The sequence below is a fragment of the Poecilia reticulata genome, chromosome 15, assembly GCF_904066995.2.
Source record: "Poecilia reticulata chromosome 15, P_reticulata-male-v2, whole genome shotgun sequence".
Classification (NCBI taxonomy): Eukaryota; Metazoa; Chordata; class Actinopteri; order Cyprinodontiformes; family Poeciliidae; genus Poecilia; species Poecilia reticulata.
The window spans coordinates 9,024,371-9,040,768 of record NC_088844.1 but is presented as its reverse complement, the minus strand read 5'-3'; the positions used below and the strand labels follow the sequence as shown (position 1 = coordinate 9,040,768).

The window sequence follows — 16,398 nt, the reverse complement described above, 5'->3', positions numbered from 1 at the left end:
TCATTAACATCATTTTAACAGCACTTGGTCCATGTTTTAAAATGCATAATCTGTCTTTATGGTTGCTTTTAAACTCTAAATAACCAAAATTATTCACCCCTGCCTTCCCAATGCTGCAGGCTTCACCCTGAAGGATTTGGAGTCGGTCCCGTTTGGGGTGGCTTTGCCCATCAGAGAGGCAATTTACCGATGTCGCGAGCAGCCGTCCTCTGATTGGCCAGAGGAAGTCTGTCTGCTGATTGGCCGACAGGACCTGACCAAGCAAGCTCACAAGATGACCCTGGCAAAAAGCAAAGCTGTAAGTGGAGATTCCTGAAATCAGGATGCAGCCATCTGTAGTAGAATCCAATTTTACTTTTATTCTGTCATTGGCTTACTTTATTATAGATGACTGCATTTTCTTTAAATCTACATATTTAAAGCCCTTGCAACTACCAAAAGCATGCCAATCAGGATATTGCTTTGATTTTAAGTTATTTTAAAGAAAGATTGTAAACCACAACTTGTCACTTTGTTGCAAACTCAACAGTTAATAATGTTAGAGACGAAAAATCTATACACACAGCTGGCCGTGAAGTGTAAAACCTTCCTATTACCCCGATCTATGAAAACATTTGGTATAGTTGGAAGCAGATATAGTAATATCAGAGGCAGTGGCCGCCTTTATCTCCTGAAAGGCCAGTGCTCTCAGCTTCATCCGTCTCTGCAGAAAGATTTTCACTGCTAAGTGTTTTCAGTCTGTAGGATCAGGATTCTCCTTGGTCCCTCCTGCATCCTCAGAAGCAGATGAGGAGGAAGATGGCATGTTGGACATAATTCATGAGGTAACTGGATTGTTACCTGACTGGAATATTTGTGCTTCTTCTGGTTTGTCTAAAGATTATCTTGGACTGTTGGGATAAGGTGAAATCTTTTGTCTTTTTCTTTCTCTCCCTCAGGTTACAGGACTGATCTGGAGTCAAGATTTGAGGATCCAGGAAGTCAGAAGGCTCCTCCAGAGCTCAAGGCCGGTCCGGGTCAGTGTTGTGCAGCAACCTGAAGTTTCAGACCATGAGTACATAGAGGAGAAAGAAAACAAGTAAGCACAATTTGCATGTGTTAATATAATCACATACGATCTAAAACAGACGCTTAATTGGAAGAAAATATCGAGCATGCAGCAGCTTTTAAAGGGAAGCGAAACATCTGGTATGTTTTGGTTCCTGCTTTACACGCCTAAAGATGTTTGCCGTTTAATCTGTTTTATTTTTTTTTGTGTGTGACATTTTTAATTTCTTGGAAATCTTTTTGCCTTACTATTTTGTCTGCTTTAGACTTCTGCAGTTGTGCCAGAGGACGATGGCTCTTCCGGTTGGCAGAGGCCTCTTCACGCTCTTTTCCTACCATCCTGTACCAACTGAACCGTTGCCTGTACCAAAACTCAACCTTACAGGTTGTTGCTACGATTGCATTAATGTTTTTACCTCGGTGTTTACTGCTTTCAAGATTTTATTATTTTTATTATTTTTTGATATCTGGAATTTTCTTAAGAAAATGCACAGATAGGAAGAAGACAAAAAAAAACATGTTGATTTGAGTACAACATTATTAACTTTTATTTTGCGATGCTGTCTGCTTTCTGTTTCTCTGCTCCAGGCCGTGCTCCTCCCAGGAACACTATGGTAGATCTCAACAGTGGGAACATTGATGTTCCTCCCAACATGACCAACTGGCCCAGTTTCCATAATGGAGTTGCAGCGGGACTTAAAATAGCCCCCGCTTCACAGGTTAGCGTAAAGCTCCAAGACTCATGCCTGCTTTCATGTGAACATGTGTTTTTTAAAAGTTTAATAAGAACTGCTTACAATTATTTTGCTTTACTACCATATTTTAAAAGCCATCTTTAGGCAACCGCAATATGGCTGCACATAAACCCTAGTAGAAGTTGCAGATCTAAACCATTTATTTGTTTTTCTTGCTTCTTTTGCATGTTCCTTTCTTTTCAAACATTTTCCTTTTTAGTGTTTAAATGTAGAAATGCATCAACTTGCATTACTAGTAACATTATTTCAAGATTTGATCTCCTACATGAGACAAATAAAGCCTTAATTAGCTGAATTGAATAACGGCTACAGCAATAATTCAGTCAGATTATGTTACAACTTCTAATGTGTATATATATGGACCAATATAGTGAGCACCCATTATTTTGTTGAATAAAATGCTAACTTCTAAATGTAACTCAAAAATATTTTCTCTTTTTTTTTTAAAGATAATACATTTGTTGCAAGAACAAAATCACATACCGTATTTTCCGCACTATAAGGAGCATAGAATAGACGCTGCAGTTTGGGTTGCCAATTTGTTCCGTACTCTATTATTACACATCCACATTTGTAAAGAAATGGTACCCCAGTACTTTATATAGTAGTCTGCCCCAGTCATTGTTTCACTCACGGTGTTGGTGTTGTGATATTGTGCCCAACTGCTTTCTGGGTAACACAGACCAACCGACATGCTGCCGCTGCAGTCTCTGTCTCTCTTCCCCCGCCCCCCTGGCTTTAAATGTATTATCAAACTTTATTAGCAAACCAGCGTTCTGACAACTATCCCAGCATGCACCGCGCGCTTCTTCTTCTACGGGGGAAAATAAAGTCAGCGGCTGCTTACCGTAGTTGCTAGACCTGTTGTTTCTCAATATTGGTTCATATATAAGGCGCACCGGATTATAAGGCGCACTGTCGGCTTTTGAGGAAATTGAAGGTTTTTATGTGCGCCTTATAGTGCGGAAAATACGGTATATACTGTGATATTTATTTACTGTTGTGTGTTTGTGTTCTTTACAAGCATAATCAGAATATCAGCAGACGTCTGTTACTAAACTGATAGTTGTTTAAATGATCAAATATGGGCATTTTTAGGTCGTATGAGTTTACTGATGGGAAATCTTTGAGAAGTGGTGGTACTTATCACCTTCTTGAAAGAGCCTCCTAGTTCTCAGCTGAATATTTTAACTAATAGACTTTAATTAATAGAACTAACAGCTCTATTAAGTATCCAGCAGGCGCGTGTGGGTATCGCTAGGGAATCTGGTTTAGATTTGGTCTTTTGCTTAAAAATGCTGATTCTTTTCTACTCATCAATAAAGAAAAACATTTTTCTTCTACAAAAAGGTCTGATTATGTGTGTTTCTTGTCTTAAGGTGGACTCGGCATGGATCGCATACAACAAGCCGAAGAGCCCTGAGCTGGCTAACGAGTACGCAGGCTTTCTAATGGCCCTCGGCCTCAACGGACACCTCACCAAGCTCGCTACGCTCAACATACATGACTACCTCACCAAGGTTTGCACAAACGGAGTTCAGCAGTTTTTTTTTTTTGTTCATTTTGTAACATAAATCCCACCAACATTCCCCAATTGAAACATGCAGATTGATGCTAATGAATATCCTTGATTTAACTTGGTGGTTGCTCTAAACAACCGCTGCCGCCAGTAATTTGCAGAACACAGTAAATGCGCCGACTTATGTGGAATTTAGTACACAGGCACGATGCTCCACTTTGCTTTGATTTACTTGCTCTCACACACAACATGCTCACCTCTCTTGAGATGAGCGTAAACGAGAACTGTAACCTTGCATCAAAGCCCGACCGCTAGTCAAAGCGAAACTCTGGCTTCTGAGAAATTTAGAAATAAGACGATGCTTTCCCACTTTCAGTGGAGAAAAACAGGATGCTGCACGTCAAAACTTTATTTTTTGTTCGTTCTTTTACCTAAATAATAAAAAGTCACCACAGAGAAAAATGAATAAAGACAAACAGGAACCACTGCGACCATTCAGCAGTTAAGATTCGTTTTCATGTTGATTCAGATTGTGAAATTAAGTTGTAGTTGTTAATGTGCATCCCCTGTGACTCATTTATGTAAATATGCAGTGTAAGAAGGTCCACTCAAAGATTTGACTACACTAAGAATGCACATGCTACTTACAGCTAGCTCTAATTGCAAGCTGCAGTGTTCATTCTGGACTTAAAGTGAAATTTAAATTGGAAGCAATCTATTTTTTTTTTCTTTTTCGTAAAGGTTATTGTACTGGCCGCGTGTCCATATAATATCATTTGCCAGTACCTAAAGTTTTGATTAGGGGGAATAAAGTAATCCTATTTTCTAATAAATTCGAAATTGAAAAGTGTGTAAACCCAGTCAGGAAGTGCTCACAGTGTCCTTTTATTTATTCACAAAGGCGGGTATTAACAGCTCAGCCCAGCAGTGTGAATGAAAGTTGTGAACATGGTTGACAGCGAAGCGTTTTCGTCAGTGGTGGTTTTCTTCTGGTTTCAACTTTCGCTGTAGAAGAGCAATTATACCGCTATGCAAACGAACAGTTTGTCAGAATTGTGCATGGCTGTGGTTTTAAAGAGAATTTCGAGTCGTGCTCACAGCCAAGCAGATCGTTAATCCCCAAGCTTCAGCTGCTTTTTTACAAACATGGAGTCAACAATGCAGCCAAATAAATAGGTGTAGCTTTTACACACTCAAACTTTAATGGTAGTAATGAGATGCTTTAAAGATTTCAGAAATACTAAGCGATTAAATTATCTCATTTTTAAAGTATTTTGATAAAATGTCCACATGAACCATAATAGAATTTAGGGGAAGCACCTTAGCTTACAAAATACACTTAAAAAGATAAACCTGAAGTGGTTCATCAGTAAAAAACGAAACAGAAGTGAAGTACATAAGGCAAGGACAAAAGTAAGAATTTTAATTCTGTATATTTTTATTTGTGGCATAGAGCAAAAATCAACCATATTCAAAACCATTTAATATAAACTTGATGCATACTGTCGTCATTATCTGGACATCAACTGTGGAAAATTATCCAAATCCATAGTTGTTCAAACATTTTTGCTGTTGTGTTACACGCGGCACCATTCAGCAGGATTCTGTAAAGAGTTAATAACCACAGGAATTCTTACCCTACCACTCCCTCTCTTCCTTGGCTTTTGTCTGTACTTATCTCTTTTCATTCCTTGAGTCCATTTTCTTCTGTTCTTCCTTCCGTTGTTGTGCTTCCTTAGTGTCCTACATCATGTCTTTCTTTCCTTCGTTGCATACTTCCATTCTTCCTTCCTGTCCCTTCTTTATTCTAAATTTTCTTTTTTGTGTCCTGTCTCCCTTCCGACTGTCTGCCTCCAGTGCTTCCTGCTTTCCATTTTGGTTTTTGCTGGTGCCATTATGTAAACCAGCCTGACTGTAGCAATGCCGCAAATTAATAGCAAACAATATTATTTTTTTTATTTTCAACCGTAAAGTCTCGAATGGAAAGAGTACTTACATTTATATAAAATTGATTATTAATTGAAAAAAAAAAACTGATTTATGACACGTTTTCTGCATTGCATGTGAGAATGTAAAGGAAAATAAAGTAGTTATTTTATGTGTTTACCTGTCAAGTGCCCCAGTGAGACTGAACATTTTTCATTCTGTGTCTGTCCCTGTTTCTGACAGGGACATGAGATGACCAGCATTGGACTCCTGCTGGGCGTTTCTTCTGCCAAACTGGGCACCATGGACATGTCAATCACCCGACTGCTCAGTATTCACATTCCTGCTTTGCTCCCTCCCACCTCCACTGAGCTGGACGTGCCACACAATGTTCAGGTGCGTGCATTGTAGACATGAATGTTATTTTTTGGGTGAATCAAAACCTAAAAATACCACAAGGTTTTTTTTCCTCTCTCTCCATTTACCACCCAGCACAATAGCTGCACTAAAATCATTTTTAAATGTGTCTGTCCTGCAGGTTGCAGCTGTCATTGGTATTGGTCTGGTGTACCAGGGAACAGGACACAGACACAATGCTGAAGTCCTGCTGTCTGAGATCGGTCTGTGTTGTTTTCTTCCATAAAAGATGAAGGGTTAACAAATAAATGATTTTAAACCTTTACTGCCTCTGTGGAGATATAAAACATATAATTGTTCCAGAATTTATACGTTTTGGTTTTGAATGCAAAACATGCACAGCCTGCAGCAAATACAGTCATGTGGAAAAGTTGAGGAAGCTGAAAATAAAGCCTTTTTATATTTTGTGTAAAATGGAATTAGAAAATGCAGTTTTTTCTGGGAAGTTGTTGGGGAAACTCCCAAGCTTGTTCCTGCACAAAATGGATGTCCAAGGGGCTTAGTATAAAGCAAAACGAAGTGGACTCTAAACCGAGTCTTGGGGCATCCCACAGATTAGAACAGCAGAGTGTGACATGATATGGTTTATACAGACACAGAGACTTTTTTTTTTTCAAAAGTCAACTGATCTAAAAACATCCAAGAGATAATCTCCAACCCTAACCCTTGTTTCCTGTCATGCAACTTCAGTATTAAGTTATTGCAGCTCTTTTTATTAAGTCCTAAAACAACTTCCAAGTTCAGTTTATGAACTCATTTTGTAACATTTAGTCTGTATGATACTCAAAAAAAGAAAAAAATTCAAATGATTCACTGGTCCTTGCATTTTTTAGATGAAACACATTAACACTCAAAACCTGTCAGCTTTATCAACTTTTTCATCTTAAAAAGGTTAGATACATTTTTTTTATATTTCTGTGCGAAATTTGCGCTATTGTCGTAAATTTTGTAGCCTTCAAAGTACTGCTCTAAACTTTGCTTTATTTTGATTAAGATAATTAACAGTGTCAAAGTCAGCTGAAAAGTCTGGAACAGCTGGAACAGCTGTCATTGCTGAAAATAAAGTTCTGTTGAATGCATCTTACAAAAACCGGATTGGTTTTTATCAAAAATCGCTCATTCATTTATTCAACCACTTATTTTGTTTAGATTTTTTACTTGATCCTTGTTGTTTGTTGCTTCTGTGGTCGTGACATTGTCTGTTTATACGACAACGAAGTTAAACTAATAAAGTCTTGCATGTGTTTTTAAAGGCCGTCCTCCAGGTCCAGAGATGGAGTACTGCACTGACAGGGAGTCCTATTCACTCGCAGCAGGACTCGCACTTGGCATGGTTTGTCTTGGGGTGAGTGACCCAAATAAAAGCACAAAGTTTGTGAAACAAATGGCAACAGGAAAACACTTGTAGGTCTAGATTTCCTTGACTTTATATGACTGTTAATATTGTTTTCTTTTCAAGGCCAAATCTGTTTTACTGCAGGTTTATGCATTTTATATTAGTAATATGTTTCTTTTACAAGTTTTTGGATGGCAGTTGTTTCAGGAAACACTCACCATCTTCACCAATGACAATTTTTGTTTGCTATAAAGCTATTTTTTCTACATAGACACTTCAATGTGCAAGTTTCTTTTAATTTTTCTTTTTATTTATTAGCGATTCCCCTAATCATTTGACCTCTTCTCTCTCTGTGTTACCATTTCCTCTGCATTTTTCAGCACGGCAGCAACCTGATCGGAATGACGGACCTCAATGTTCCCGAACAGTTGTACCAGTACATGGTTGGGGGACATCGAAGAGCTCAGGCCGGGGCCAGTAGGGAAAGGCACAAGTCTCCCAGCTATCAGATCAAGGTAGACGCTAACACAGAATTGAAAAATGTTACAGAATACAAAAAGGAAATTGCAGATTGCAGTGCTGTAAAAATGGCAAGCGCCAAAATGTTTCAGAAAGAACATGGAAGCGGTGCTGCAATAGAGGCTGCTGTCGTTAGATTATTTGTTCGAATAACTGTCTTCTCAGGAGGGTGACACAATAAATGTAGACGTGACGTGTCCAGGAGCCACGTTGGCCCTCGCCATGATCTACCTGAAGACCAACAACAGGTAGGACAAGTTTTTATGAGGTTTTGATCCAAGATTACTTTGTATTCAAACCCAGCATTCTCCTACCTTAGCTATGAATCCTTGCAGCTCCTCCAGAGGTACCATGAGCCACATGGCTCCTTCTCTGGTTAATGCTTTCCTCCCCCAGCCTTTCTGTCTAGGTGGACGGCCATGTGATCAGAGGTTTGCAGTTGTCCTGCAGCGTTTTTCTGATGAGCAGCAGTTCTCTGTTAGATATTCAAAGCTTGGGTGCATTATTTTATCATCTAGCCCTGCTTTCACATAACCTTCCACAAGCTATATTTACGTTTGTGGTTGTTACGTGACAAGCTGAGTTTCTGTACTCTATTTTTAAAGTACCTAACCTGTTAAATGAATTGACACATTGTCAGTATGTGTATTATTCTGCTTTATAGATAGTTTATAGTTTGTATAGCAGTTTTCTGCTTCTTTGTCTCCTACTGCTGCCTTGTTTTAAAGAGCTGAAGGTCTGCTGAAAATTTTCTTACTTCCTTGTTGTGCCACCTTATCTTTTTTTCCTCCACTGCTCTGTGACTTTGATATCATCTGAAGGATATATGCAAGTTTTAAACAAATCCATTTGAAAAAGAGGTGAGGGGATTGGCGGTGTAGCTTGATGCATTACAGAGAAGCGTACTTGAAACTTTTTTCTAAGTGGGCATTTGTGAACAGATTGCAGATTTGTGCACACCACATTATTTAAATCTGTGCAAATAATATAGAAGTACTTTATTAAATGTGCTTAATCTCTGCTAAATCGAGCTACTTCTAATCCATGTGAACCGCAGAGCATCATAACCTGACGACAGAAGAAAACTCCTCCACCTCCCAGCTGTGTAGTTGGTCAAGGGGTTGCTAATTTTGTCAACGCTCACCCGATTTTGTCTGCCTGTTAGCGGAGAAGGTGTTGAGGCAGGGTATTAACACTCCCTTTTCTCATCCCGGTTCTGTCCTTTAGGTCGATTGCTGATTGGCTGAAACCTCCAGATACCTGGTTTCTGCTGGACTTCATTAAGCCAGAGTTTCTGCTGCTGAGGGTTAGTGTGACGCCCGCTATGTGTCTCTTCGCTCATGAGTCGGATGATATTTTTCCCACCTCTCCTAGATCTGATGTACTCGCTTCTCTTCTCCAACAGACTCTTGCACGGTGCATTATCATGTGGGATGAAATCCTGCCGAACACAGAGTGGGTTAAGAGTAATATACCCCAGGTGAGAAAATGCACAGATGACGGCATTACTGATTGTTGATGTGGTGTTGTATTCTTGTAGATCTTGCAGGAAGTTGCTATAGCACCCTAAAATCATACTGGTTAGCTTAGAGAGAATTTTATGTGATGAAGCTTTTTACAGAGCAAACATTAAGGATAATTATTTCTACAGAATGTCAAGATTCAAAAGTCTAAAGCCAGAGAATGCAGTATCTGTGGTAGAATTAAACATCCTGATGAGGTGAAAGTAGAGAAAACAGCTGGAATGTGTCAGTGCTACTATGTCAGCATGTTTTCCTTCCAGAACATTTTTCTGTTGAATTCACCTTAATTTAGACAAAAACTTGTTTTTAATCACTTTTTCCAAGAAGAAAACTAAACAAAACAGGCATTCTGCAAATTGTACTGCTATCTTTAACAGACTGAAAACATATGAAGGCTCTGAAGAGGCTAAATAATGCAAAGAGCCAAAATAAAACCTCTTAACATTGCCAAAAAAATTCAAGTATAAAACTTAACATTTAAAGGTAAATACAGGATCCATTACAATAAACAATCCAGAGTTGCTGAATGAAAACTTCCTGATAGCATGGCGGCTAGCTGATTACTGCTAGTTCTGAGTGGCTGTTTCTGACTGAGCAGAGTAATTATGCAGAGCAGGGAGGAGATCGATTATTTTTTTAGAGATTATCTCATGTTAGGACAGCAAAAGTTTTAATATGTATGTAAAATGTATTTTTTAGGTTAGATGCTGCAGCTTTAAACAGAGGTTCGGTGTGAGAGTCACTACCAGGTGGAGCAGAAGCGGCGCTCCGTCTGTGAAATATTACTATCTGTAGCGTGTAGCAGCGGTTCAACAGCAAGAGCAGAACCAGCATCTTACATCGCAGCTCGAAGACTTAAATAATTTTGCGTGTTTGTTTAGCTTTCTGACCGTCATGCTAATAATCCGGGTGAGTGTTTGTAGCTGTGCGCTGCTTTACCTGCTATCTGATCCTCCATATGTTTTTTTACTGCAGTGAGCCTCGATGTAGCCAAACTCCGTCAAGAATGGCATTGTTTTTATGTCGTATTAGCTTCGTTGTGTTGATACATTTTGACATGCTTCAATTTTCCGCCGCAACACGCAAACTTCCCCATTCACTCAGTGCGTTATAGTTCCACATCGCTTAGGATTTGTTGCTGCACGTTTGCGCAGTGTGAAGGAAAGAGGAGACCAGCTGGACAGGCAGGCTGCGAAATGAGATGCAGGTGATCGGTATCGGCAACCAGAGCCAATGATCACCGATCACCGATCATGCACTTTTTCACAAAAATCGGCCGATTATGATCGGTGACCGATCGATCGGCACACCTCTAGTTTTTACTTTAATTACTTTAAAAAGTTTAGTTAGGATCCTTCTCTTTTCAGCAGTTTAAGACTAATCTCAAAGCTTTATTTTCTGCCTAAGATCTTAGAGAGGGTTGTAATCAAGCAGTTAACCGCTGGTTTTTATTGGTACTGTATTCTGCACCGCTTTCAGTCTGGGTTTTGTAAATCCCACTCAACTGAAACGGCTTTTCTTAGAATCTCAAATGATATTTTGATGCAGAGTGCAACAGTAAATCTTCTGTGCTACTTCGGTGAGAGCTGACTTCAGCTTTTTTTGCTTTTGACCATTTGACTCTGCCTACCAGGTGTTGGGCTGGTATATCAGGTTCTGTTTTGCAGAAGTTGTCTTATCTGATGGATGTATCTTCTTGACTACATCAACTTACAGATCTCGTTCCTGTCTCGTTCAGTTTGGCGTTCCACAGGGTTTTGTTTTGGGGCCATTGTTTATGATCAGGCTGCTCCTTCTTATCTCCCGTATTGTCATTTTTTTTAAAGGACATCTCCTGTCATTGTCATGCAGATTATTCAGTTGTATGTTTTTTTTTCCTCCCAAATAAAGTTTTGCTATGAATTTTACATTCAGTTAAAAGCTGAATGGTTGACAGTTATTCTCTAATTAAATGCGGAAAAAACTACAATAACTATCTTTTCACCAAAAGAGAAAAAAAGACTAAAGATAAAGGATCTCTTTGGATTTCTTGGTGTTTTGGGAAAATTTACTGGAGACCATGGGATAACTTTTCACTCAGATTTAAAACTTTAAGACATTTTTAGTGCAACTACATCCCAGTCTTGTTTGGTGGGATGAACCCCAGCATGAAAGCAAAGCCACAAAATTAAAATTTCCTCTAAATGAAGGGATCACTATTTTTTTTTAAATTAAATTTTCTTGTGTTGGACATTGCTGCTTACTAAAATTATTTTTAATCACGATTAAGTAGATATAAAGACTTAAATTAGTTAGCTTTGTTTCTATCTCAGCCCACCATTAAAATAAACAAAGAAACCAGGCATGATTCTCTTATTGCAGAACTTCATACATGTTTTAGGTACATTTTTCATTCATTATGATGCCATGATGTCTTTTAATTTTTTTTTATTGACGTGTCAATAAAACTAAGTAATTTAATTGTATTATTTGGTTTGTTTTAGATCATGAGGGGGAATTTTGACCCCTCAGAAGACATCAATATGGACACAATGGCGTAAGTACAGATCCCGAAACGATCAGTCTAAGTGTGTTTGCTGCTAAGTCATTGTTATTTTGGCAGTTAAATCAGCCTGAATAGTGCTTTTATTTTACTTCTTTACATCCAGGGTTTTGCAAATATTCTTTCACATGTACTAGCACTTTTATTTTGCGTCTTGTTGATTTTTTTTTATCCATTGAAATAGTTTAATAAAAATCTTCTGTGTTTTAGCGTAGCATTTCTAAAAACGTTTTGTTTTTCTCAGTCAAGCCCAAGACTACATCACCGCTGGCGCGTGCATGGCATTGGGTTTACGCTTTGCTGGCTCTGCCAATTCCGACGCCTTTGACTGCCTCTACGAGTTCGCCAAGACTTTCATGAAGATGATGTCGTTTGCTGGCACTGCGGCTGTGGGTGCAGTGCGTGTTTATTTATGTTCTTCACCTTTCAGTAATTTGCCACAGCCATGAAAAGTACTTGTGCATTTCTCTCTACTTTGTTATGCCTTAACTTGCATGCTGGTCCATCTCAGCAGATGGGGTATTACAATCTACAAACCTGCCTGTCGATGATCCTGCTGTCGATGTCTATGGTAATGGCGGGCACCGGGAACCTGAAGGTCCTGCAGCTGTGTCGCTTCTTCCACAAGCGAACTGGCGGCGAGATGAACTATGGCTTTCACATGGCTCATCACATGGCCCTCGGCCTGCTCTTCCTGGGAGGTGGCAGGTGAGATGAACACAGAGGCAATGAAAATACTGAAACACTGAAATAACGCTTAGAGCTATATTTAAATTATGGACGATTGCTTTTATTTTCAAGTTAAAATTGCAAAAACAAACAAACAAACAAAACTATTAAGTACAGAAACTCCTATGTTTTTTTTAAAACTATATTAATGATTAATGATTTGCGTCAACAAGTATCAAATATACTCATCTCCCATGTGAATGCACACAACACTTGAAAATCTGAAGAAATTGAATATTTAAAGACATTTTCCTTTCTACAGATTTTCGTATCTGAAACCCATGAATTTGCGCCCGATTGACTTCAATAATCTAATCAGTAAATCGTTATTCTTATAATAAAAGCAGCGATTCTGCAAAGAACTCAGGTTTGTTAGATCCGGTGATATCTCTTGCATCATCGTGCAACCTGGGGATGATGGATGTTTCAGGACTCAACATCATCCAGAGAACTCCAGCCAGGATTGATCAGACCTTGACTTGTGTCCCGGTTGGAACCCACACAACAACCACCCTGTGGCTTTCTCTGCGACTTCGGTTTCAGATTTCATGGCCCTCCACTAAGCCACCCCTGCAAAGCGTTGTCTGCAGAGGGAGCCACCAGAGAATCCTCTTACATTACATTTGTTTTTCTTATTACTCAGATTTATCTTCTGCTGTATTTACAGTCCATCTTAGAGGGGACTCGGCTGATATGAAAAGATCAGTGGGAGTGTAAATGGCCTTTCAATATACATGTTCCTAAAATGTTCAGAGTACTTAAACCCTACATCTACTTTTATTTTGCAGATAAACAGATTGATCCATAAAGGGTGCACCGATTTATTGGTGCCTATTCATCGGTGCCGATTTTCTTAATTTTGGGGAATTGATGATCGACCGAATCTTACATGTGAAGCCGATCTTATCTACCTCTGTAAAGGAAGGTCTAAACCCCAACCAGTGTTCTCTTCTACTCTCCCGTGAGAAAGGTTGGACTGATGACCCACCACGGCATGTCTCCACGTTTACAGTCAACAATAATTACCCCTCTGTTGCTAACTTTGCAGCTTTCTTCCTATATTGAGCAATATTTCATACCGAAAAAAAATTGGTATCGGGAATCGGCAGGTAAGGCTTTTTTAAATGTTTGTATTTAAAAAAAAATTTTTTAACGGTAATCGGCGATCAGTGCACCCCTATTTACTAATATACAATTTGAGACATTTTCATGTAAACATGTTTAATTCTGTAATATTTGGCTAAAAAACAATTTAATAGTGTCCTCTTTGGGTTGAGCGGTGGTTGCCGCAGTTGAATTTTCCTGTTGCTTACAACCTGAACAGTTTTGTCGATGTCTGCATCACCTGCGTTCGGGTATAGAACTGTCCCACTCAGACACACAACCCCGTTGCGAGTCAGCAGTTGGAATTGTGAAAGTGGCGAGTGTCAATTCAATAGTATTTTTCTGCTTTGCACATGCGTGACTCATTTGAAAAGTGGACAATGTCTGACTACAGAACCTAGGAAGTGGGAGAGGCTTACAGCAGCACTTGATTCTTGCTCAGAGAGGTTGCTGCAGAACGAATGGTGCTTTCACATGTTGACACCAAAGACTCCAGGAACACAAAAAATGTTAAGTTTGTAGCTAATCACTTTTCTTTTTTTCCGAAAAGGAGTATCTAAATATTGCCATAGAACTGCTAAATTGGAAACGGTGCTTTCCGTCATCCTGACTACATGTGCACTTAACCCCCTCAGCTCATCCAGGCACTTGAGCCTGTATTTTGGCTCCGCCCACTTTGGAATTTTTAGAAACTTGGCATCTTTTACATGAAGGTTACATACGCTTTAATCATTTGAAACTTGCAGCCGTTGATAATAATAATCCTCATATTTGATCTAAAACACCTGGCAGTGAAGATGCTCCGTAATAGATGTGGAAAACTGGCAGGCATTTTGTCTCGGTGCCCAATCTGATTAACATGCAATAATTGCATTTATTAATATTTTTGACTATACTGATCTTTATTTATGCTGTCATGAGATCAACCGTGGAGTAGCAATCCCAGCTATAATAGTTAAAGACTTTGATCATCACATCTTCTCTTCTTGGCATTCACTAACTTATGTATCCTGCGACAAGGGGCATGCAGAGTATAATTAAGTCGCCAAAGAATGGAAAAATCAAGACAATAGGTCTGTCCTCGTGAGGTTTTCAAATCAAAAGTCAGCACACACAGCCACTAGATTTACATCTCGTGCTTTTGGAAAGCATCAGGTAGACCACATGCACTCATTGTGCGTGACTGGTGCAGAAATACACAGACCTGCTGCAAGCCTTATTTTGAGCTTATTGAATGACTGCTGTACACAGAAAACTCTCACACACCCTAACGAGGTTCCTCAAACTGCTGACCTCGCCCTGCGTGTTTCTAACAGAAACAACAGCTCACACTCTGTCATTAGATGCTGCAAATGTTTCCCCCCCACAAGAGTCATAATCTGATGGACCTTTTGATTTATTCTGCCCCTACTTCATTGTAGATGTTGGGCCACGGAATTGCAGGGAGTGCAGACTTGAATGCCATGCACTGAGGTCTGGTTCATTGTGGATTTGCAGAGGTGGAAGGGTCAAAACTGGAGTGATATCATTCTTACACTCCATCAGTTTCCCTCTGCTTATCTACCATTCAGCCACTCGCTTATTTGCATCAGACTTTTCTATTCAGATGTGCCTCGCGCACTCCTCTCATTCATTTTTCTCACCTGTTTTTCATTGCTTATCTTGCATGTTTTCCGCGCTGTTTTTCCTCTTCTGCTCACTTTGTTTCTGTTTGCTCAGTTAATTTCTCTTCCTGTTATTTAGTTTTAAGAGGAAACTAAAGTTAAAATTGGTTCCTTTTTCACCAAAAACACATGCATGGTGTCCAGACTTGCAGTCACCCCTGGAAGTGTTTTATTTAATAAAATAAACCTTAAAGATAGGGTCGGAAACATTCGTTTTTATAGTCACTTTGGCAACATTTTGTCACAAGGGCAAGTAAAGAAAAACACATGACTGCATCTTCATTTGCAGGATTGAAGTATAACATCTTGAATTTTGTTACTGATTTTTGATATCTGGTTTGATTATGGAGTATATTTGAAGCATGTATTACCTAGAAAATGTAGACCCCTATCTTAAATCTAAAATTTCAAAATGTTTGCAAACATTTTCAAACCCAGCATGTTCCATACAAAGTTAAGATTGAAAGAACAAAACATAGCAATTTGACTTGAATTTGTTGAGCCTTTGTTACCCGTTTTTAAAAGTCTTGCTCTCTCTCACTCTTTTGCAGCCTGTATGATCATTTCCTCAATTTGTCATTGAAAGTGAAGTTTAATTTCAGGTTCTAGAAGCACTTTTGTGCTTCATCCGATTTCAGTTTTAAGAACCTTGTAAACATTTCACTGTCCCAGTAGCAACATCCACACTGAAGAGTGTTGTTAATGCAGCCTGATTAGGTGTGGTGTGTTCACTGCTCAGAAAATATTCAGATTTTTTATTTTATTTTATTTTTTATTTTCCAATTGGTCGGTCACTGGCCAGGGATGATCAAGTTTAAAATCATCTGATCCCACTTACGTACCAACTTTTATGCATATCTGTTTTTATTGCTTTGATAAAAAGTTTGTATGTTCAGCCAAAAGTAAAAGTGCCGAATACTTTTAGTTGCAGGTTTGAAAGAATAATGTCGCAGATGTCGAGCAACGGTTACGGAAAATTTCCCGTTTTAAACTACAATACTGCACTTTTAAACTGACGTGCTTTAACTTAGCAAACTACTCAATAAAATCTACAACAATTCCTTAAGTCCTACAGTCCTACTGAAGAGGTGCATTTACTTGTTCTTGTCAAAATCTTTCATCACAAAGGATAGTGTTGCATCGATTGTGAATTGGTGTCGGTCTTCCACATGACTCTCTTCCTCAAACAGCTGTGAAGATCCACTGTTGAATCACAGGTTCAATTGTAAGCTTGAATACATTAAAACTGGCAAACAGTCATTAACTGAAGAGCGACATTCCTTACCTCTGTTACTAAACACTCTCAGATGTGACCTG

At 39.0% G+C, this 16,398-nt stretch overlaps 1 protein-coding gene across 4 annotated transcripts in view; it reads left to right on the top strand.

Annotated features, from left to right (window-relative positions):
- anapc1 (anaphase promoting complex subunit 1) overlaps nucleotides 1-16,398 on the top strand; it is a 55,007-nt gene that overhangs the window by 25,263 nt on the left and 13,346 nt on the right. The window contains exons 28-43 of one of the 4 annotated variants that reach the window (XM_008428801.3): nucleotides 120-298; nucleotides 738-824; nucleotides 939-1,078; nucleotides 1,314-1,432; nucleotides 1,636-1,766; nucleotides 3,182-3,322; nucleotides 5,491-5,643; nucleotides 5,786-5,867; nucleotides 6,918-7,009; nucleotides 7,381-7,515; nucleotides 7,685-7,767; nucleotides 8,747-8,825; nucleotides 8,925-8,999; nucleotides 11,526-11,578; nucleotides 11,829-11,973; nucleotides 12,099-12,292. In XM_008428801.3, coding sequence (XP_008427023.1) covers nucleotides 120-298; nucleotides 738-824; nucleotides 939-1,078; nucleotides 1,314-1,432; nucleotides 1,636-1,766; nucleotides 3,182-3,322; nucleotides 5,491-5,643; nucleotides 5,786-5,867; nucleotides 6,918-7,009; nucleotides 7,381-7,515; nucleotides 7,685-7,767; nucleotides 8,747-8,825; nucleotides 8,925-8,999; nucleotides 11,526-11,578; nucleotides 11,829-11,973; nucleotides 12,099-12,292 — 1,888 coding nt within the window. Of the gene's footprint in view, nucleotides 1-119; nucleotides 299-737; nucleotides 825-938; nucleotides 1,079-1,313; nucleotides 1,433-1,635; nucleotides 1,767-3,181; nucleotides 3,323-5,490; nucleotides 5,644-5,785; nucleotides 5,868-6,917; nucleotides 7,010-7,380; nucleotides 7,516-7,684; nucleotides 7,768-8,746; nucleotides 8,826-8,924; nucleotides 9,000-11,525; nucleotides 11,579-11,828; nucleotides 11,983-12,095; nucleotides 12,293-16,398 lie in introns of all 4 variants that reach the window. The other 3 variants (XM_081616187.1, XM_017309138.2, XM_008428799.3) reach the window with 3 other exon arrangements.